This window comes from Camellia sinensis, chromosome 6, assembly GCF_055761805.1.
Source record: "Camellia sinensis isolate YWXY chromosome 6, ASM5576180v1, whole genome shotgun sequence".
NCBI classification, from domain to species: Eukaryota; Viridiplantae; Streptophyta; class Magnoliopsida; order Ericales; family Theaceae; genus Camellia; species Camellia sinensis.
Genome location: NC_138966.1, coordinates 127,158,115 through 127,181,675, shown reverse-complemented (window position 1 = coordinate 127,181,675; position 23,561 = coordinate 127,158,115). Strand labels below are relative to the sequence as shown.

The following is a 23,561-nucleotide window of genomic DNA, read 5'->3' as shown; positions in this document are numbered from 1 at the left end:
CCCTTGGCGTTTGGGAGCAAGCAAGGATGACACTAGTGGTTTATTTTTATTTGGAGCCAAAAGAGGCTTAAATTATCCACTATGCATGTCGCCTTGGTTACAACCAAGATGAGGTCGTGTTAAGGACCAAACATGGATGTTAGTACCCACTTTCTATGTTGTGCCTGTTATGATTAGCCAGATGCGAGATCTCATTTGGCGCCTGGAAGACGAGCAAATAGAGAATTCGAGTTAAGCGCTAGAAAGCGACTAGACTAATATCTATACGGTGTATCGAGTATGACGTCACTCTTTTTAAATAGTTACTCCACCGTAGCATGTATTCATACTATATGTGCTTGGAGACCGAGTAATGAGGTGAGAGAATGGATCCTTGTTTCCTCACCGTGTGAGTCTTACGTGTCATTATTGATGTGAATTTCATTTATGTACCCTTTTGTGACTTTTGACTATGTCATAAGGTAAGGGGTTGATGTTCTGCTACTTTTGGTATGTTGCTTGCGATCATGTATGATTCGGCCTTAAGGGATATCATTGGGAAAGCGGTCAATCCTAAACTAAATGGCATGAGGGCAAAGGGAAGATTATCTAGTATTACACCACTGTTGTATATTCACTATTGGCAACTCACATCGCTCTGTATGAGAGGCGGATTGAGTGTGAATATATTGCATGAATTGAGAAGGTCAAACATGCTCTTTTTGAGGGATTAGAGATGTTTTTTGGAGCGGTGTAATTAGATGGGTCTAGGGTATATGAGACACTATTTCTATTCTTTTTGGGTTGATGTTTCTATGTTGGCTCATTTTGAGTTTCTAGTATAGAGCTCCCATATGCAGGTGTTCTCAGTAGTCGCACGGTGCATTGGCTAGTATGAGATTGTTCATTTTTTGGGAGATTGAGATAGAGATGTGGCAATGTCATGCCAACTCATGTGCAAGTGGGAGATATTAGAAATTAGGCGCCCATGTGGCATGGCCCTTTGAACCTTTTGAACCTGAACCTTTTGAACCTTATCCATATAATTTTGAATTTGAATTCAAAACTTATTTGGATAACCATTCAGGATATCTATATCTATCATATCAATAGATATGGATAGATGGATAGATAGATATTGGTGGATATATATCTGATTATATATTTTAGATAATATATTGATATATCAGATACGTTATGTGGTTTTTACCCATAACCTTTTTTCCCAGACTCTCTCTCTGACTCTCTCCCATTAAACAACGATCAAGCCATTATACACTGTGACTTGTGTGGGTGATACTCATTTTGTAGTATCACTCCACTGCTGGGTTCGTTGTTCACTTTCTGGAAGCACGTGATTTACCCACGAGATTTTATCACCTAAAGGTATGATCTAAATGTTTTTCCCGCTGCGTTATAATACTTTATGATTTACACCTTTCTTTAACAGCTAGACTACCTGCTCCGCATCCGTTTCGATGACAACTTTAGTGAGCCCCCTTTGGAGTAGTATGGTAAGACCCTTATAAACCGCCCGCAACTCTGCTTCGAGGCTACTGCGGCTCTCAATTCTGTCGTAATAGCCACTGATCCAGGCTCCTTGTTCATCATGAAAAAGACCTCTAAAGCCTCCAATCCCGAGACTTTCTCGCAAGCATCCATCCGAGTTCAACTTGATTAAACCTGCAGAAGAAGGAATCCATCTAATTAGAATAGAGGATTTTTTTGGTGTAACAATAGATCGACTAAAAGCCGTATGAATTTCTAAAGAGAATTCAAAAATAAACTTCACACTTTCGAAAGAATTAAAATTTTTATTTTCGAAAATCTTTTTGTTCCTGTTAGTCCAAACTCTCCAAAGAGCAACAATGAAAATAGTTCCAAATGAAATGTAATTGCTATAAGGAGTTTTGTTTTTGGCATTCACAATGATCCAATCCAGCAATGGGGTTAAGCATTTTCAAATACCATTGAGTATTAAAAACAGAGGCCCATAGCTCTCTTGCTTGGGGACAAGTTCGCAACACATGATTTAAATCTTCCATGTTATTACAACTAATACAATTAGAATCATTCATGAGTCCCCTCCTTATACGCATATCATTGGTAAGGAGTTTTCCATTAAGCACCACCCAAAGAAAACCTTTAAGTTTTTGTGGAATTCGTAATTTCCACAACTACTTTCAATCACCCACATGTTGGTCATTTCCAACAATAATATCATAAGCTGCAGCAGAAGTGAATCCCCCATCCTGGGATCCCTTCCAACAAGGTTTATCAATGAGATTCACAAGCCGCGGCGGGTGGATGAGTAGTATGTTAGGAATTGCTTCCTCCGGTATTTGGTTAGTAATCAAATCCAGATCCCACTCTTTTTCCTCATTCAAAATTGTACTAACAGTGGCAGAATTGGATAATTCATGGTTGGGAATAGCCTCATCCAAGGCCGTACCCCCATACCACCAATCTTTCCAAATTCTTACTTTAGTACCATCACCAATGGTCCATTTCATCCCTTTACTCAACACATTTCTAGTAAGCAGAAGTCCTCTCCAAAAATGAGAAGCTTTTCTTTTTGTAGGCCAATTGTGAATGGTATTATGTTTCAAATACTTAGCTTTTAAAATATCAATCCACAATCTCCCTTCATCACAAAGAATTTTACAGCTAAGTTTGGAGAGAAGAGCTAGATTATTATCTCTAGCTCTCCGGATACCAAGCCCACCATCCTCCTTTTTCTTGCAAACCTGATCCCATTTAATGAGGTGAATTTTCCTCTATTCAAGGGTATCACCCCAAAGGAAGTTTCAGTTCAAACGATCAATATCATCACACACCCTTATAGGGACTTTCATCGTTTGCATAGTGTAGGCCAGAATGGCTGAAGTAACTGATTGTATAAGAGTGGCTCTCCCAGCCAAGGATAAAGTATTAATTTTCCATCCCGCAAGTCTTTTTTGCATTTTCTCCAAAATGGAGTTAAAATGGCTGCGACTAAGTCTACCATGAAGAATGGGGACCCCAAGGTACTTTCCCAGATCCCTAGTTAAAGGAATACCACACAAAGAACTGAGGGTGCGAGCATAGCTACAATTTACATTCAGAGAGACAAACATTTTGGACTTGTGAGTATTAATTTGCAGACTAGAAATATCACTAAACTCATTAAGAGTTTCCATGATAGTCTTACAACTAGTGGGGTTCACCGAGGCAAATAAAAGCAGATCATCCACGAAAAACAAATGAGTGATACACAGGCCTCCTCTACCAATTGAGATTCCTTTCCAAGTTTTAAGGGCAGCTTGGTGGCAAATCATGTTAGATAAATGTTCCATACAGAGAACAAAGAGATAAGGAGACAGAGGGTCTCCTTGTCTCAAACCCTTTCCCGGAGTGAAATCCTCCAAAACCTTACCATTCCACAAAATAGCAGATTGGATAGTAGATACACAACTCATAATAAGAATAATGAGATTAGGATGAAAATTGAATTCCTGAAGAGTTTGTTGCAAAAAATCCCATGAGATATTGTCATGGGCCTTTTCAAGGTCAATTTTTAAAATCAAATCACCTTTTTTCTTCTTCCTTCTTGTTGCTCATCAAAGTATGAATAATTTCCTGAGTGATAATGATGTTGTCACTGGTCGTACGGCCAGGAATAAAACTACTTTGGTTAGGTCAAACAATATTATCCAAAAAAGGTCTAATACGACTCACAATAATTTTAGTAATGATTTTATAAGTAACATTACAAAGACTAATGGGCCGAAACTGTTTAATAGTCACAGGGTTTTCAACCTTAGGAATGAGAACAATCAAGGTTTGATTCATTTCTCTAGGGACAGAATTGGTATGAAAACAATGCTGGACAAACTTACACACTGAGGGGCCAACAATATCCCAGTAAGTGTGATAAAAAATAGCTTGAAATCCATCACTACCAGGGGCTTTGAAAGCTTTTATATTCTTAACTGCACTGCAAATCTCCGCATTGGTGACCCTTTTACAAGTCTCATTATTATTCTCATCCGTAAGCTTGCAAGAAGTTAACCCATTTCAGTGGTCAAGTCTAACAGTGGGAGTGGCCTGAAAAAGGTTGATGAAAAAATTTTGAACTAAAACTTTTAAATCATGAATTTGGTCCACCCACTCACCATTGTCAGACTTGAGCATCTCAATTTTCAACCTCCTCCGTTTAATAATGGTGGAAACATGGAAATATTTAGTATTTCTATCCCCTTGAGTAATCCAGTTGGATCTAGATTTTTGGAACCATAACAGCTCCTCTTGATAAAGAGCTAAATTGTAATCAGAAATTAAATTGTAATCAGAAATTAACTCTTTCTCGAGAATACACAGATTATGAGAAAAATTATTGGCTTGGGTTTTTTGAATTCCTTCAATACGCCCAAGAAGCCATCTTTTTCTTCGGAAAATATTACCGAAAACATCCTTATTCCACTCCAAAGCTCTATTAGCCATCCCTTTCAAATTAGCAACCAGGGATGGATATGGATGTTTCCAGTTAGCAGATACAACATCATGAAACTCCCCATGGGAGATCCAAGCAGCTTCAAAACGAAACGGTTTAACAAGAGAATTAGAATGGTGCATACCTTGTGTGAGAACCATCAATGGTGAGTGGTCAGAGTAAGTGCGTGGTAGGTTGCGGACACATCCATCCGGAAAAAGGGAACGCCATTCAGAATTGCACAGTGCTCTATCCAGCCGAACCATAGTATTAGCCCATCCTTTTCTGTTGTTAGTCCAAGTCAGCCTAGGACCCACACATCCGAGGTCCATCAAGTTACAACTATTTATTCGTTCCACAAATTTTTGGCACCTCCTTTGGCTTTGATTAATACTGTTTAGTGAGGTTCCAGAAATTGTTCTTTTTTCTGCCGGAGAACTATAGTCATTGAAGTCTCCTGCAACAAGCCAAAGGTCATCATTCTGCTGGGCTGTTTGTTCCAGTATCTGCCACAAATCCTCTCTTTTCCTTACATTTGGACTAGCATAAACAGCGGACAGCAACCAATCGGGTAGTTTTGTCTTGAGACAGTGGCGGTAATAATCTGGGAATTTGCCTCCGAGACTCGCACATTAGCCTGAGATGGGTTCCATAACATCCAAATGCCCCCACTTCAGCCAACAGGATCAACATTGGCTGAGGCCGTAAACCCCATTCTATTAAAAAACATGCCCATGGAATTTAACTCAACCTTAGTTTCCATGAGTACCAAAATTTATGGCTTATGAGTCCTCACTAACTCTTTCAGAGTTCTTTTGAATGTATTGTTACCCGCACCTCGACAATTCCAGAAAAGCATATCCATAGATGACATATGATGAAAATCAAGTAAATATGAGTTTTTTGGGACCCCTAATAAAGCCCTTACCTCATTATATCTCTCATCCATTGACTTCATTGGATGTACTGTGACAATGTGCCAGTTGATATGTGCATCGATCTGCCACCATGGTTTGATTATCACCCTCACTTCTTCGATCCACCATTCAAAGTCTAAGTGGTGACACACTTCTTTCCCTGGTTGCAACATCAGAAGAACCCGGTCCAAGTACACTCGATGGTGGTTCACGCTCAATTGATCTTCTTCTTGATTTAAATTCAGGAACAGATTGTTGGTCCAGTCCTCCATCCTTATCAGGTGGTAATCTAGGGCTAAGCATCTTCAAAGGGTCAGCAACAGAACTTAACTCAGGTGTGGGAGATGGATTGGAAACCAAAATAGGGGGGATGGTAATGGTAGTAGGTTTTGAGCTACAAAGCTGAATGTTATTAATGGACTTATCCTCAAGGCCACTGACAGATTCATCACTTGGTAGCTTGCCACCATTGCTTACTTGTTTCTCTCTCCAGATTTCCCCTTTATCCTCACCCCTGATTATTTTATTTCCTTCAAAGTGTTGGGTTTTCTTTCCTTTACTTGCTTGGGCCTTTTCTTTATACTTGAAGTTGGGCCCTTTCCCATTAGTATCACGCAAGAGAGTCTCAGGTCTAACTTGGGTCTCTTGATTCTCCACCAGGCTAGGATCTTGTTGAAGTGCTCCAAATCTATTGTGCTGCGTGTAGTCCGTTCTTTGGTTTTTATTAGGCTTGTGCCATCTTTTCCTACTAGGAGCTTTGGTCCATGGGCCATAACTAGATGGTCTTGGCCTTCTTTGGCTGCACTTACATTGTCATTGATACTGCTTGATGGGCCTAGTCCATTTTGATCTGTCTCACCTGCAATGGTAATGTCTTGGTGCTTCGTCACCGGCGCCGAAGGCCACCTATCGCTGCATTTGTCCCGGCGATGACCAACCCTGCCGCAAGAAAAACAAAATGAATGAAGATGTTCATATTCCACAGTGTATGTATATTTACCTATTGTAAAATGGGAAATCAGTGGCTTTCTCAGGTCCATTTCAACGCAAACCCGGGCATGTTTGCCTCTGGCCGCCATAGCAGTGTTGATATCCACTTTCAACAGAGACCCAAACGCCTTAGCAACATGAAATATGATTTGATCGTCGTAGTATTCGATTGGGAGGTTTGGGAAACGCATCCATATGGTTGTAGTATCCTCCTCTGCTTTATCCAGTTTGAAATCATGTTGCCATTTGCGAACCGTAACATAATGATACATCACTACCCAAGGTCCCCCTGTGTAGACCCTCGAGTAATCCTTTATCATGTCGAATTTTACAATAAAGAATCCATGCTCAATATCTAATGCTTCAAAATCAGCTTGCAGTCCCCAAACCTTTTTGATCTTGTTTACAAACAGGGTATAACCAATTGTCTTACCTAGCAGTCTTACAATGAGGCATTTGCCCCAAGGTTTTCGAGCTTTCTTCAGTAGTCTAACAGGCACCCAGATTCTAGGGATTTGGCATTGTAAGTCCTCAGATTCTTCCATGATCTCCTCTTCAGCTTCCTCCTCGCTTCTATCTTCCTCATCCGAAGGGAAATTAGCCGAATCCTTCTTAAGAATTTCGAAATTCTTTTCATTTGGGTTTTCGATAAATCGAGATCGGAGGAGAGCTTGCTTAAAGGATCGAGAGTTGGAGTCAACAGCATTGACCTTCAATGCGCCACCTTGTTGCGGCAGACTTAGTCCCGTTACACAGTTGGCCTCTGTGATGGTGGCGTTGCTCTCATCAGGGGTATCCACCATGGCATCATCCGCGGTATTACTACCCTTCGCACAATCTATGTTAATTGCTTCATGATCTACAGTGTTTTCCCCCATATTGTCACCGTCTATCTCCTCCAAACCCTTGGGTTTCTTCGTGCTGCGGTTAAGATGATCGGTTTCTTCAACCGATCTCCCATGGGATCCAATTTCTCCTTCAACGGACATATTCTAGAGAGAGAGATTTAGAGCTTTCTGTGAACTCCCAAAAAAAAAAAAAAAAAAAACTTAATTTTACATAATTAAAAACTTAACAACCACTTATTACATGATCATCATCTAAATACATAATAAAAATCAATTCGGTAAAAAAAAAAAAATTTAAAAAATGTCTAAAAGATTAATCAGTTTTACAAAATTTTATCTTTGGGGTGTAGAAATTATTTTTAAAAATTCAAAAATATTTTTTTAACATTTATTTTTGTCAAATTAATTTATATTTTATCAAATTGACAACTTTACCCTTAAAAGTGACACGAGTTTCAAACTATAGGGACGGTTAATGTAATTCGCCCAAAACAATAAGATCAAGTGCTCTCTCTCTCCCTCTGTCTCTCACACACGCGTTCTTTTGAGTTTGTAGTTTCAGTTAATAACTACCCAACACACGTTCTTCTGAGTCTGTAGTTTCAGTTAATAACTACCAAAGGCAGTTCAATAACATAAAGGTTCAAATGCAAGTCATGAAATTGGGAAATCGATCCTTTATTACCTGTCATACCTCTGTCTCTAGTTTTACTTACACGCATGTTTACATCAACCTAAGTTCCTCATATCAGCAGGCAATCATTCGCCGCCTATCTAATCTGTCAAAGAAAGAAAAGAGGAGAAATACAAAGAAAATGATATACAGACAACAATCAATCCGATGTCTGATCAGACAGGAAATGACCAAAGATATCAGGACAAGATTCCCAGTTTCGCTTCTCTCTAGCATCCCAATAACCACCAATGTAGCGGTACGTATCACTTCCTTTCTCCTTCGCAAACCACCTAGGCTTCCAACCACTCTCTTGCATCTTATGAGCCTGGATTGCATTCAAACAAATTTCCATCATTCACAGCAACTGTTGTAAATTTATAATTTGTTGAAGAAAATACACCCCTCAATAAGCTACACGAGGAAAAAAGAAATCAAGCATGAATGCATGCAAATTTCAAATTACTTCATTAAAATATAAGGTGAAGAAAACTGTCCAGTTATATCATTATTATTTATTTTGTTTTTTGATAATTTTGTTTCAAAGATTGAGACCATAATTTTTATTTTTAGCTTATTGAATAATCATTGTGGACAACTTCGACTTTAAGCTTTATTCTGGTAAACAGATGAGCTTCAGAGTAAAACTCATGCATTTGCATTAGCATCATATAAAACTCATGCATTTGCATTAGCATCATATAAAACTCATGCATTTGCATTAGCATCATATAAAACTCATGCATTTGCGTTAGCATCATATAAAGGGTTTTATCTTTGTTTAGTCTTTTGGGACTAGTTTTATTGAAATCTTGACCATAACTTAGTTTTGGTGTATAGGATAGCTTAACTATTAGGCTTGACTAAAAAAACCCTTTGGTTTTTGGGCCTTTGATTTTGGTTAGTTACATTCTGTGCACATCAGAATAGAGCCTTGCATGTTCGAGCACAAGGATATTTTGTTTGAATGAGAACAAGTTCAAATTACACAACTCGCTACAATGTTCCACCGTTTGAATTTGTCCCAAATCTTTGATAAGGCTAAAAGCATTTCTCAATATGACTCTCCAATAAAGCTACCAACCCCAACGTACATATGTACAATCATGTAATTTGGCTTCACAATTTACTCATAATTAACTCTTATCAATCATAGTTAATGTCTAAACTATTTGTTCTACGTAGCCAACAAATTCCAAGCTACTACTTGAGAGGACATAGAACCTATTTATATGCCTCAAACATCAAAAAAATCCAGTTTAATCACAAGACACCACATTATCTACCTTGCAAATTTGGCTATGCATTAAGAAGCAAACCAAAGCATTAGTTCAAGAATTCAAAAAAAAAAAAAACAAAGTTTACCTGCCGCTGCCGCTGCTCCAGCCGCAACTTCTCCGAATTTGCCATGTCATACTCCCCATTTTCCAAGCACCTCTGATCAGGTCTCAGCCTTGAATCTGTTGGTGGCAACTTCTCCTGCATAAAAATTAAGTTTAGTATGTAACAGAGACTGGGACTTGTAATGACCAACTGAAAACAATCACTATTCTCACGTATAATGCTTCAAATGATTCCAAACTTGTTTCATTTGCATGAACATTTATAGAATCTCAAATCACCAAAAATCATTTTGGTGGCTACACACGTGTGTAAGCACTTTAAGGAAGAATTTGTGCACCAACATGCAATGGGGACTAAATGACTAATTTCACATTAGTTCCAGTAACTATTCCACAAGGTAGCACAAGAAAAAGATCATCTCACTGAAAAATAGCAGCAAACTCGTCATTACAGTCACCTTCAATCGAGGAGTGAGCTCATTTAAGGTGATGGCAAAGCGTGTCAGATTATATCTAGTGGGAAACTTAGGAGGTCTGCTCCGCTTCCAAAGCAAATGGGCTTCTGACAAGTCGTGTCCTTTTCCCTTTCCAGAGCAGTCTCCATTCATGTAATGCATGCCCTCATCCCATTTCCCAATTAGTGTTGCTATGGTTTTCCCATTCTTATCCTGAACTATTCCCTGTACCTGCAAAACAAATTCAGAATACCATACGTTTAAGTGAATCATATTTGAATAATGGTCTTTATAGGTATCATATTTACCAAGCAGATTTCTACTATTTGTCAACTTTTCAGCCCCCAAATCAAATTCATTTAAATCATAAAACATCATGATTAATTTGGAAAGAAGGCAACAGACACAATAACCTAGTTTATTTGTGGGCAAATGTCTTTCTGGATCTTATGCACACATAGTTACACAACATATTTCACATCTCTTTTTTCCAATCCAGGTAAAATTTCTCTGCTATCTCAAAGCAATGTACAGATAGATCCCCACAAACAATATCCCAAGGAGAAATCTTAAACTTCACCATAGATATTCAATTGTGAAAAGAAAAGGAGGACTGGAATGCGGATGGGGGACTCTAGTCCACCTAAAAACAGCATAAACGGAGATATTTATAAATAAAAAAAATGACAAATTCTTTCCAAGCTCTCACAAAGGAAAGGAACATAAGAAGCACAGACACAGTATTTATTGGGATTTAAGGACTTTGAGCTTGCCACAACTAGGAAAATGCCCCTTGTAGATTACATTTAACAAGACATCTATAGAAATCAAGGGAAAATTTTTTTAGATCAATCCCCAATAAGGTGACAGTGCATCAGTTGTTTATCACTCTTTATTCATTCCTCATTCTCCTCCTCTTGATAATTGCCTCATTATCACATACCATTCTATTCAAGTTTGTTTTATCCTATAATGTTAACCCTTCATTTCATATAGAAAGACAATGTCAGTATACAGAGACATTTACCATTCAAAAGCCATTCAAAGCAAGTCATTTTAATAGAAACAAGAATGAAGATTATTACTTTCCGAACAGTACATGAAAGAGTGTGTGTGTGTCCGTGTTTGAGAGAGAGAGAGAGAGAGAGAGAGAGGGAGAGAGCACCTGGTGAGGATTACGGTCTATGATAGACTGTTCCTTGAATTTGAGCTTACATGAATAGTTGCGGTTCCCCTGTATACGCATTGTCCCGTAGTGATCACAGTATAGCTTTCCCAATATAAGATTGTATATGGATGTTGTTACCTGACAGAAGAAATTTGATTTTACAATGAAACTACATAAAAATAAAAATAAAATGAAAGCACAATAACTTGGCCCCATAGTTGTATGCTTTGGGGGTCATACCTTACTCCATTGAAAAACTTCTCCATCATCAAATTCCAAGGTCAAAACACCAACAGGATCAAGCTGAATTGAGCGACCCCAAAATTTGCTTTTGAGATTGCTATCACCCCAAAATTTCCATCCAGTACCTTCACAATGGCATGCTACAGTCATTGGGTGATGACTGACCTGGCGCAAATAAAATCACCATTAGCTACTTAACTCTTAGCAGCAAGAAGTTTTGATACAATGCCAAAGCTAAAAACACACACAACATCTCAGTTTGCAGGACATTTATTGCTAACAAAAAAAACAAAGAATATAACTGCAGGGCATAAAAAAAATTTAAAAAAAAAAAAAAAAAACCATAAGAACAATCTTGGGACCCTGAGGAGTCTTTTCTGATAGCCAGAACACGCTACCCTTTAATTTTCTTCTGCTCTTCTTACTATTTTTTCCCTTAATTACAGCCACAATGGTTCAGGATCACATTTACTACACTGATTTTGCCACTTTCATGGCACCAATGACCTAATCCTCCACTGTCCTGTATTCTTTGATCATCCTTATAGTCCTGGGCAAAAGTAGTATAAACTCAAAACAGACACCCCCATCCCTGTGGTAAATATGAACGACATCATATCAGTGCCTTGGCAAAATCAGATTTTAGATACCTCCAGGAAAGAAAAAAGAGTTTGGAAATTCGACGTGCAAAATTAGATAAATTTAATTTCTTTCAACTATCTTGACATTTCCTTGTCTTTATTTGTTCCCCTCTTAAATATAGGACTCAATTTTTAAAAGCACATCAATGTAGTTTTTTCTTTCAAAAAATGTACCTTGACAAAAAATATAAGAGTTTGGAATGTAGATTTTCCCAATTCGTCAAGATGTCAAAATGACATGTATAGAGCCGCCTCCCCTTTTCCCACACAGCATGCACTTGATGACAGTTGTGGAATAAATTTTAGAACTTGCAAAGCAAAATTACACATTTCATGTATATAATTTGGAACTTCAGTAATACGGTACTGTGAATATATGAACGTTTAGCGTAGAGGACTAACTTTATTAGAAAGAGTGTCTCTGCACTATGCAGGTTTTAGATATAATATATATTTCAAGGTCATGATCCAGGTTGATAAACAGTGGACAAATTGAAATCTAACATGATATTGTACTCTCTTCAAAAACAAAAAATGCAATGGTAGGAAAATACAAAATAGACAAGAAAAAGTCCATATTAACTTAAATTTACTTATCATAAAAATCCATATTAACTTCAGGTATAAAAGTGAAACCTTTTCTGAGAAAAATCGAAGGCCTTTGTCTGGATAGTCTGCCTCATACGTCTCCCCAAGTAATGGATTAAATGGCTTGCAATGTCTTCCTTCAGTAGAAGAATATCCAGATACAGCAAATGCCGCAACATTTAAAATCCTCATAAGGCTGTTACCCTAAAAATTCAATCAAGGGGATTAGGAACTAACAAACAGAAACTGAAATGATTTCACTCATCAGAGGAAGCTCACGATGGGGGTGATTTCATTTAACAGCAATTGAATTTTCAAGGCTATATGGTCCAAATATTATCAATTATGTACAGGCAGCCAACAAAATGTAGAACCATGTATGCAAATTTCTCAACTGTCTAAATGAGTGATTTGTACTGGCATTGACTTTATTTTATAAATATCACTTAAAAAAAAAAAAAAAACCTAGTCAACATTTTATGTATGGAACCCAAAAAGTGATGTATAAGATGCTGATAGTAAAATAAAAAGGAACAGAAGTGGCAAATATATATATGATCATGTAACCAAGGATATAATGGAGCAAAGATACAAAATTTTAATTTGGTGTGTTGTTTCGTTTAGCTCTAAAACTAATCATAGTCTTTGGTGAGGCCCTCTCCCACCTTCCAGGCGAAGGTGTACGACAAACCATCAAGTCAACCCATCTACCATTACCTCTCCTAAACTATGGCCATACCCTATGGGCCAGCCCACTACTACAACAGCTCACAACATCAATTTCGTTTTTAAAATTCAAAAATCCCCTTCTAGAAAAAAAATCCCCGATACCCTCCCTCCTTTCTCCCGACATGCTCCATCCCTACTTGCCACCACACGTGCATCACATGCTCCCTTCCCTATCCCCCTTCTTCTCCAACTCTAACCACAACACAATGACTAAGAGATACCTCTACAAATCCACCACTCCCTTTGCTCAATTGCCCCTCTGAATCTTCAACTCCATCTGCTACCTTCCGATTCTCTCCTCCTTTACCATTCTAGAACTTGTAGCAAATTGGATAGAAATTAATCAAGCTACGGAGATAGTGAAATGACAGAGATTATGAAAACAAAATACAACTATTTTCAAATATGAAAAAAACTGTTATAATTATTTTTATGTTCTCACCACAAACTTACCCTTTTTCCCCATTCATATGCCCGGTCAATGAGATATGAATATTCCAAATCTTCAAAACATTTTTGCAGTGAAGAGAGTGGTTCATTAAAGTAGACAGGGAGACAAACTTTTGTCAGGTCCTTCCCGATATTATCTTTAATCATTGACCAGAGACTTACTCCCTTCTCTTTCTCAACAGGCTCAGGCAATCTCTTACGACGTTTAATATGAGGAAAATTCTTTCCAACAGATTTAATGGAAGGGTCAACATCATCTTCAGATTCAAAAGCATTAAGCTCTTCATCAGAAGAGAAAGACGATGTTCGCAAATCAGACCCACTGCTTTTAAAAGAACTTGATGAGAGAACATCACGAGTATCAAAAAATGCATTGTCATCATCATCTGTTTCTTCCTCTGCAACCCTCTCGTTGTCATCTTCAGACTCACTTGGACTTCCTTCTGGCAGAAGAACAGAACTTCAATAAGAAAATAAGAAATCACAAAAGAAAATCTCCAGATGGCAACCAGCAAAAATAAGTACTAGTAACAGCAGTAAAAGTGGTAGCAGCAGCGGTAGTAGTAGTACTACAACCTTGTGCCTTTTGCTTTAACATAAAATGGGAAACACAATGGCTGGTGTCATATCATGCTTGTATAGATTGTTTCAAAAAAAGAGTAGTATTTCAGATACTAACGAACCTGAGTTCAAATTTTATGGAGATACAAGTGTGACTCCTAAATGTTTTATATCAGCAATGGAGGCAAAAAAGCTACTTAGAAAGGGTTGCTAGGGTTATTTGGCACATGTTACTGACACCCAGAAAACTAAAACTATAGACGACTCAGACACAATCTCTTAGAAAAAAATCTTTATTCAGCAACATTTGCTTATTAATCATTTGCTTATTATATTGAAAAGTTCATTAGCCCATTACACTCCATCACAGATACAACCCCATGATGCACAAGCTTGGGCAACATAAACAAAACCTACACATAAAGTATTATTTTATTTGTTGTTGCGGACATAGGAAAGAAAGATAGTTAAAGCTTGATTTTTTATGTGAACAACACTTCACAAACCTAGTGATATCTCTGTCATCCATCATTTGTACCCTAGGTTAACAAGCACATTGTGTATACTTGATAGCCTCTATGTCTTCCACATATCATCTACTCTGTCTTCCACATATCAATTGTCATCTTTATCCTTAATAATAGTTAATAGCTACCAAGTCCCACAACTGTAGCTCAGATCACCATAAAATTCTTGGCAGTTCTTTTGGACAAGAACTACAGTTCCATTTATGGAGATGATAAATAGTAACTATAGTTCCATCTTTATCATTATTTGCATAACTTAATTTTGGTGCACGTGCACATGTCGTATGTATATCCTCATAGAGGAGGCACTTGAGTTATCAACTTCCTAAATGCTCAAGTTGTCACATGCAAGGCATATGATAGCTTTAATGGCATCAATTATTAACATAGGTTTTAAAAATTAGTCACAACCATATGTAATGGTTCTAGTGGTTAACGCAACCATTAAGATACAAAGGGAACAAAATTATATCCTCAGCAGCCAAGAATTGCTTTCTTTTTTCAAAATTTTCCTTTCATTTCTTTCATTTTTTCCTATAACTAAAAAACACATTAGCTCATAAATAAGCAAATACATTAGTTTAACCAACAGGAAAAGTCGCAATAATTAAAGGGGTCTCATAAATAAGCTAATACACTAGTTTAACCAACAGGAAAAGTCGCAATAATTAAAGGGGTGACCTACTGCAAGGGCAAACTAGCAATAATTAAAGAAATGCTAAATGTCAAAGGTTTTTTGTCACCATTTTGTATCACTTAACTACATGGATGCTTAATATTGGTTTCCTTACTTGAAGATAATTATTGAGCAGTTAGCAAGTAATATCTTGCCATGTACCCAGTGATACAAAACGGTGACAAAAACTGGTGATATATAGCAGCAGCCCTCATAATTAAAAGGGTGGCCGTATTGCCAGAGCAATTGTCACGTGAATTGACAAAATTGACCCAAATTAACATTTTCTGCTATATCATGGGAGGCATTTTTGTCAATGCACAGAAAATATGCCAACACGGAACGTGGATCATTTCGGTACGAAGCACAGGAGCAGGAATGTAGTACACCACATGCTCTAAAATATAGTACGATAGGGGTAGACTTCTTAATTTGACATCCAATATATTATAGTGCATTTTCCTTTAAATTAACTGTCTAACAACACAATTCTATAAGCATTATGATCTATTGTTTTACATTTTTTCAATCCAAAACTCCACTCTATTAGATTTTAGTTTATTATATTTGATATTTTCTCTATTAAAGAGAACCTATGATGAAAACCTTAAAAATAATATGGGATCATTTTGGATTGTTAGATTCACCGTTTTGTAACAAAAGTGTACCACATTTCGTAACGTACGTTCCAAAGCATAAATCACTAAGGGGGTAGCATTTTCAGGTGACACTGGGCCACATTAAATATATTCAAGCATCTTGGTGGAGTTGTACAGTGACCAGATCAGATAAAAGCCAATACAGCCATCACTTGACCATTAAAAAAATAGGGAAGAATATTTTGTAAATTATACCACTGGATTTGTCCTGCCTTAACCTAGACGAAGGGCCCTGCTCCATCAATTGTCGTTGGCTCTCATCAACTACTGTATTCTCCAGATCAACTTTTTCTGTCTACAAAAAACAGCTTTGCTTAGTAGTTTCTCAGCAGAGCATTAAAAATAGAGGAAATTTGAACATTGTGTAGAAATTCAAACTCACAATCATACACATAGATATGTAGATTATCAATAGAAATGTACACATGGTGGTATAATATCATGAACTCAAGGAAACAGCTATACTTGGGGAAAAGTAAAATGTATGGATAATTATCAGAATTTTACATGCAGTTTTGGCAGTATTCAAAATGTACCCATGGATCTGTTTGAACTGCTTTATAGATCAGTCATTAATTGCAAAGTAATTAGCACATATGCCATTTACAATGGCAAAACACAAAATAATTTGGAAGAGGAAGAAAGCATATCCAGAACTTCAAGCACTATTGGTGGTGTATAAGGATTAGAACTGTCTGAAAGAAATCATAAATGATAAAAGGAGTAAAAAAGTATTAATTGAACAGACTGAAAATAGAACTGCATTACTTATTTAGGAAACAAAAAACAAATACAAATTGACATATGGGGTAAATCCCAATGGCTCAAGCCGGATCAGACCTCAAACTAACTTCAAGATGCAAAAGCAAACTACAAACCCTAGAAAATAGGCAATTTCTAAGATGACAAAGTTACTAAACCGTGAATTGTAGTTTAGAATAGGTTGCCGAAAATATAGTTCGTACCTAGGATTAAACCCTCATGAAATTAAGAAAACAATGTCCCAGTGATTTAAAATTTCCCATAACTGCACATTAACTTTATTCAGAGTGGTATAGCTCATTTTCTTTTATTTTCTTATGCAATAAGCTTAAACTGAGCCAGATCCACCACATCTTCAAATTTGTGACTGAAAAATAAAAATTGAAAGATAATATTTCAAATCCCCATGGGTCATTTCATACATCATTAGTAGGTCAGTCATTCACTCTCTTTGTTTTTGCTAGTAATATTTAAAGGAACAAGATTGCAAAAGCATTGCACTGCAGGATGAATATGACCTGTTCATACTTAACAAAGGGAAGAAAAAGACTGACATGTAAAGTTTAATAGCGGCAGGGTAGGAATCAGTAAAATAGCAATGATTCAGGATGCACTGCATACTAAATGAAATTCTTGGTTTGGCAGTTCAGCTTTCAACTAAGACAATTTCCTCAAGAAATTTTGGGGGAAAAAGCATGACAGAATCAATCATATAGGCATTTACATGTTGAACAAAAGTAATTCACACCACTGAAAACGTAAACAAGAGAAAGCCTACAACATTAAATGTCAAGGTTTAGTTATATTAATATAATTTAACAATATTGCAGTTCACACAAGCTAACCACACTCCAATGAAAGATCCCATAATGAAAATTAAACAATCTCGTGATGCTAATTGCCACAAAAGCATAATTCCAAATCAGCGTTTTCCTTCATCTCATTGAAAGGATAATAAACTAATATAGCTATTCTAGAAATTGACAACCATATGTTCCTGCAGGACACAAATCCAATTTACTTTCTTGGTTAAGATTCTTCAGCTCTTTGGCAGAAAATACATTATCAATAGAAAATCAAGTTTTACATAGATATAGATAAATGTACATAGGGTTCAACCATATATTTTTAAAACTGACTTTTTAATCATTCTTCACATATGAAAGAAAAAGAAAACCCCAAAAAAAACAAAAAAGAAAGAAGAAAATAAAATAAAATAAAAACTCACTTAGGTCAAATGCTTGAATCTTAGTAAAGCCACCTTGCCACAATTACCACCCTTGTTTCCACCACTTCCATGCCACCATCACCAAAGCCACCATCTACATTACTATCTGCTGTCACTGTTGTCCCCACTACCACGCATGACTCGCTAAACATGAAAGCAATTTCATTTTTGATATATCATAAAGCATAAAACAATTGTTGGTGCACCAACTGTTGCCATTAAAACAGGCAATGCAATTATCACTGATTTTGCCAGAGACTCCAGCACTACCCCATCCACCCCCTTCCGCTGAAACTACTACTGGTGCCCGTTACAATTGCTGCTACCAAATCATCATTATAACCAATGCATGGACCCTCGATGCATTGCACCACCCCCGCGATCACGAATTATAAATGTCACTCAACTAAATTGCAACCCATCTAGCTTCCTCACTGATTTCATTGCCTACTTGCACATTTCCAAGCACCACTTTAACAAGACTGTATGTTGAACCACTTACAGAACAAGTTATGCACATAGAGCACAAAAGGCTACTTCCATTCCATTACATAGTAGGTTTAATCATTCCACCATTAATATTATTAAAGTCCATTTTAAGATGTCATAAAAAACAAAAACAAAACAAGTAGTTTGCTACAAACAACACGCGATGCCTAATTTAGAAACCAGAACAATGACACACCAAAATTTACTTTTCTCCAGAGTTGCATGAAATAAAAGGATAATTTTCCTCTTTCTCACTGTGCATGCTGTTCGTGGGTGACAGACATTGATAAGTACAGAGGCATTTCACACATCAAGAATGTCATTTGAGATTCATAATTCTTGTTAGCAAAATCTTCTAAACATCCTAAGGCTACTGGCAATGGTTGAATAATAGTACAAGTTACACAGTCAACATACATCTCACCATTTCTAACCCAACACATTTGTAATGTGACAACCCCTATTACTTCTGTTTTCGTTTCTTTGTTTCTTGTTTTCTTTATTTCATTTATCTTTTCTTTTATCTTTTATCTTTTCTTTATTTATTTGTGGGTGTGTATCTAGATGTTAGATCCATTAAACCTCATATTTAAGGATACACGGACTCCCCAAAAAATTATTATATTTCTATAATTTTAATCTATTATGTTAGATAAATTGATGTTATATGCAACAATATCAAAAAGATAATTTATAACAATTATACAACAATATATACATATGATGATAATATTAAATATAAATATATAAGAAGTGTCTGATAGGAAGTATCAGGCACAAATCACATACCCTTGTCCAAGTGTCGGGTGTCCGACATAGATATTTGATATATGTTGAACAGTCCATGTAACATAGGTGACAGGAGCTAACTCTATTGATTATTAATTCTTTGATAGCACTTATCAGAAAAATTATAAATTGAAATTGACAGTTATGAAAATAGAAATCTATACATACACACGTATGTAAACATCATGTAGCTTGATTATAGGACCGTCTTTCATTAATAGAAAAGGAAACCCAATAATAGGTTATTCTAATTATTAATGAAAGGGTTCACTTCACCAAAATAAAATTTAAAAAAAAAAAAAAACCCAAAGGGCCAATTATCAACAATAGCACCCATATAGCATCTGAAGTTCAGTTAGAATATATTTATTAAAATCAACATGTAACAAAAACAAAGCAAGCAGTTATAAATCATAACTTGAAGTGTTTGATATTTAATGAGACAATAACTACCTTCCATCAAAAAACTCTTCAGCCTCCTACTACAGAATTGCAATACACTGGTAAACAATCCCCAAATTCAATACTGCTGCCAACCACTTTTTTGTTTCTTTCAATTCACGGGTTTAATTAGTGTTTTAAAAAACCCTACGCGCATTGAGGCGCCAAGGTCACCTGGAGCCTAAGCCCCGAGGCGCGAGGCGAGGCGCGCGCCTCACCAAAGCGAGGCGCAAGTTATAGAAGTTAAGCAAAATATTAATAAAGCACAATTTCCAATATAAACAAATATTTAATATGTATATTATTAATTTTTTTAATAAGAAAAAAATAATAATTAATTTTTTAATATATATATATTATTTAATTTATTTATTATCTATTAATATGTATATTATTATCTATTATATGTATATTATTATGTATTATTTATTTATTATCTATTATTATCTATTAAGCAAAATATTAATTTTTAATATATATATATATATAATTAATTTATTTAATTATTATTTTACATATTATCTATAAGTATATTATATATTATATAATAGGTATGGTATAATATTATATATATAAATCAATTATATTTTATATATTATAAGTATATTGTATATTATATATTATATAATCGGTATTATATAATATTTTATATATATATATATATGAATCCAGAAGATAAACGGAGAGATAGATCGCGAGAGAGAGAGAGAGAGAGTGATCATGAACGAGAAAGGAAGCAGAAGAGAGAGATTGCGATCGCGATCGCGAGAGAGAAGGCGAGAGAGAGAGCTCGCAATCGTGAAATAGAAACGAAGCAGGAGAGAGAGAGAGCGATCGTGAAGCAGGAGCAAGAAGAAGACAGAAAGAAGGGAAGAGAAGACGAAGCAGAAACGAAACAGAGGAGAAGAAGCAAAGAAGAGAAGAGAAGAGAAGAAGAGGAGAAGAGAGTAGAACCTGGGAGTGGAAGAAAGCCGAGGCACACAAGGCGCTCGCCTTGCGCTTCGTAATAAGGCGCTCGCCTCATTGCCTAGGCAGCGCTTCACCTGTGTCGCCTCGCCTCACCATGACTAAGGCGCAAAGCTGCCCCTTGCCTCGCCTTGAGCTTAGACGCGCGCCTAAGCGCGCTTTTTAAAACACTGGGTTTAATATTTTGCCTATATAGCTTCTAAGTTTACTATGCATTTCTTACTTTCCGCCAGTCATGTCACTCATAAAACTAAGGTACACCAAAGCAAAATAATAAGTTCTGACTTTTACAACTCAATATTTTTGTCAACACTGATAAAATAATTCATAAAGTAGTTTAGGAGAACTCTTGATTTTATTGACCTATGAATGTCTGTAATTCTAACGAAACAAAAATTGTAGAAACTTCATTCATGAACCATATCGAAGCACCTAAGTATGCAAATAAGTGAACAAGAAAAAAGAACCTATTTCTAGTTTTAGTCAAGCGCTCCACCTAATTTTGCAAGATGTTCTAAATTTGCAGCAACATCATACTTGTTGATCAGTTGTAAATTATCCACAAAAAAAAAAAAAAAAAAAAAAAAAAAAAAAAAAAAAGCCCTATTTCTAGATTTTGGTTAGCAGCAGCCACAAGTAAGCATGTAAGAAATACTATGTTATGTTTTAAGAGTAATCCGCAAGGACTTCTAAGACCCAAATTCGTGATTCAATATTGCATGTGTCCTTCGGAACCGCAGAGGTTAGCATGAAACATTCCCAACAAGTCATCACTAAAGCAACTGATAACATAAACAGGACTGTAATCAATATCAATTTCCAAAAAGTTAAAAAACAAAGTATGCCACTTTTCTAGACTCCACAATCAAAACAGAGCATAAAAGTTAATTGCCATTCCATTAAAAACAGAGCAACCAACCCAAGCATCAGTTTCAAAACCCAACATAAACAGCATCAACGAACACTCATTTGTCTTCAATGAATTCCTTCAAATAATTTTGTTAAAAAATACACAAATTCAGCACCCTACTCCCCAACTAACAATCTATACAAAACAACTCAGAAGAACCGAAGCTACAACTCTACAATCAAAAACAACAAAGCAGGCACAATTCTTCAGCTGCAGAGCAATTAATTTGGGAAATTTCAGAAGCACTAGGATTGTAGAGAATTCTGAATACGATTAGCGTGGTTTTTTTCTACTAATCATTACATTTACCTCTAACTGCCGCAGCGTGTCGAGGAGGAGCCGGTACTTCTGTTTAAGCACCATAAGCTGATTCTGCAGAGCTGCGAACTCGTTTCTCATAATCTGCTCACTGTCCTGGATCGCTTCTTCCCTCACATGTTCTTCCAGTAATCGCAGCCTCAACTTTTCTGTTGACACAACAACATTATCCACAGGAGCCATTAGTTCACTGTTGGACATCCTGGGAAACATGTCCTTCACCGCTTGCAATGCTTCCGTCCACGCCACTCGATCCTCTCGAGTCTCAGCCCTCAAGTGCAGCCTCTTAGTACCCGTAAAAATAGAAAACCTCTTGTCATCTGACCTGCTCTCCCGTATCGATGAAACCTGTGAATACACCAATAAAAATGAATTCAACATAGACAAGTCTAGTGATTAATCAAAAGAAAAAAAAACAAAATGAAATATTGAAAAGGGGAGCTTTTTCTTCATTTATTGGCATTAAGAAACAATCAAAGACAGACTGAATTGCATCAGAATCGGGACCCCCAAAACAAAAACCCATTAAAACAAGGAGACAAAATTGGTTTTGGATGGGGACATAGACCTTGAATAATTATAAAAACAATATCAATAAGGGTTGATCAGATAGACAAAAGAGGATTAAAAGAATCAAACTTTAATCTGTAAATAAATGCAAATAGAAATTAGAGAGATTTTAGACCTTGAGATGAACTTCACCAAAAGGTTTCCGGCGGAGAAGAGAGCCACCAACGTCAGCATTCCTGTGACGAGAAATTCGGCGGAGCGAATCTTCTCCGATGACTCTAGATCCCTTCTCAGTCTCTTGACTGACCACAATCTTGTCAGGTCCGTGAATTTTATAATACGAAAGAACACCATCTTGCAACACGAACCACCTAGGTCTCCAACCTTTCCCGTAGTTCACCCACTTATACAGAATTCCAGAGATTCCATTCCCCACTATATCATTGATCTTCACCTCCATCTGATCGCTGTGCTCCGCCGCCGTAGACGACGGCGCCACCATCCTCTGGCTGACATGGTGGTTGTGGTTGTTGTTGTTGTTGTTATTGTTGTGTGTGTGTTTAACCGTGTCGGATCTGGCACTGGATCCGGACGAGATCTCCGAGGACATAGGTAGGGGCTCCGGCGGATTCCCGGAGCTCCGGTCTTGAACGGTTGATACGCAGCAAAAAGGATGCATAATTTCAAACCACAACGACGTGGTTCGGATCCGATCGAAGATTTTTCATTCCTTCGTGTCTATGGAAATCGAGGCGGCGAGGTTAGCTAGCGTGTATGTATTGATTTTGGAGTCATGATTATAGATATAGCAGATAGATATAGAGAGAGAGGGGGGGTGGGAGGAGAGAGAGAGAGAGAGAGAGAGAGAAGTTATATGGAACAAGGAAATGGTGGCGCAGCCGGAGAGGAAAGGAATTCCGGCGGAGGAGAGAGGCGGAGCTAGGGCGGTGGGAGGTGAGGTGGCAGTGGTGGTCAATACGCAACGACGTAGTGATGATTCATTGGGGAGCTTTTGGTTTGGTGTGGTGTGAAGGGTTTAAATATGAGGCGGTTGCGTTTGCTTGTTCCAAATACAAGTACTTATTGGGTAATATAGGTACGTGATAGTTTATAATATTATGATTGAGTAATTTTAATTTATAATATAATGATTGATAAAAGATATAAATAAGTAAAAAAATTATGTTAAGTAATTAGAAAATATAAAAAGTTATATTAAATAATAATTAA

General features: G+C 36.8%; 2 protein-coding genes across 3 annotated transcripts; both read right to left on the bottom strand.

Annotated features, from left to right (window-relative positions):
- Positions 1-1,429: 1,429 nt before the first annotated feature.
- Positions 1,430-4,716, bottom strand: LOC145793570 (uncharacterized). Its single transcript, XM_082876427.1, has 4 exons — positions 4,054-4,716; positions 2,817-3,473; positions 2,171-2,726; positions 1,430-1,662 (listed from the first exon to the last, which is right to left on the bottom strand). Exons 1-4 carry the CDS (start codon positions 4,714-4,716, stop codon positions 1,430-1,432), a joined length of 2,109 nt encoding a protein of 702 aa, XP_082732553.1.
- A 3,151-nt stretch (positions 4,717-7,867) lies between these two features.
- On the bottom strand, positions 7,868-23,405 carry LOC114315261 (oxysterol-binding protein-related protein 1C). Of its 2 annotated transcripts, none has more exons than XM_028261849.2 (10): positions 22,507-23,405; positions 21,813-22,169; positions 16,114-16,213; positions 13,499-13,938; positions 12,365-12,520; positions 11,085-11,252; positions 10,842-10,982; positions 9,680-9,907; positions 9,244-9,357; positions 7,868-8,206 (listed from the first exon to the last, which is right to left on the bottom strand). In XM_028261849.2, exons 1-10 carry the CDS (start codon positions 23,008-23,010, stop codon positions 8,039-8,041), a joined length of 2,376 nt encoding a protein of 791 aa, XP_028117650.2. In that variant the 5' UTR covers positions 23,011-23,405; the 3' UTR covers positions 7,868-8,038. The 2 variants fall into 2 exon arrangements, with proteins under 2 accessions (XP_028117650.2, XP_028117659.2); XM_028261858.2 differs by having other exon boundaries at positions 13,499-13,935.
- Positions 23,406-23,561: the final 156 nt, after the last annotated feature.

Bases quoted from the DNA above. Each gene is read 5' to 3' on its own strand.
- LOC145793570 (XM_082876427.1), bottom strand. From the start codon at position 4,716: ATGGTTCGGCTGGATAGAGCACTGTGCAATTCTGAATGGCGTTCCCTT. The intron at 3,474-4,053 runs GTTAGACTTGAC...CAAACTCTTCAG, and splicing joins TTTTTCAGGCCACTCCCACT to GAATTCAATTTTCATCCTAA. The intron at 2,727-2,816 runs GTGTGTGATGAT...AAATGGGATCAG, and splicing joins CGATGAAAGTCCCTATAAGG to GTTTGCAAGAAAAAGGAGGA.
- LOC114315261 (XM_028261849.2), bottom strand. From the start codon at position 23,010: ATGCATCCTTTTTGCTGCGTATCAACCGTTCAAGACCGGAGCTCCGGG. The intron at 9,358-9,679 runs GTGACTGTAATG...ATTTTTATGCAG, and splicing joins AGCTCACTCCTCGATTGAAG to GAGAAGTTGCCACCAACAGA. The intron at 8,207-9,243 runs GTAAACTTTGTT...AATGCAATCCAG, and splicing joins TGGAGCAGCGGCAGCGGCAG to GCTCATAAGATGCAAGAGAG.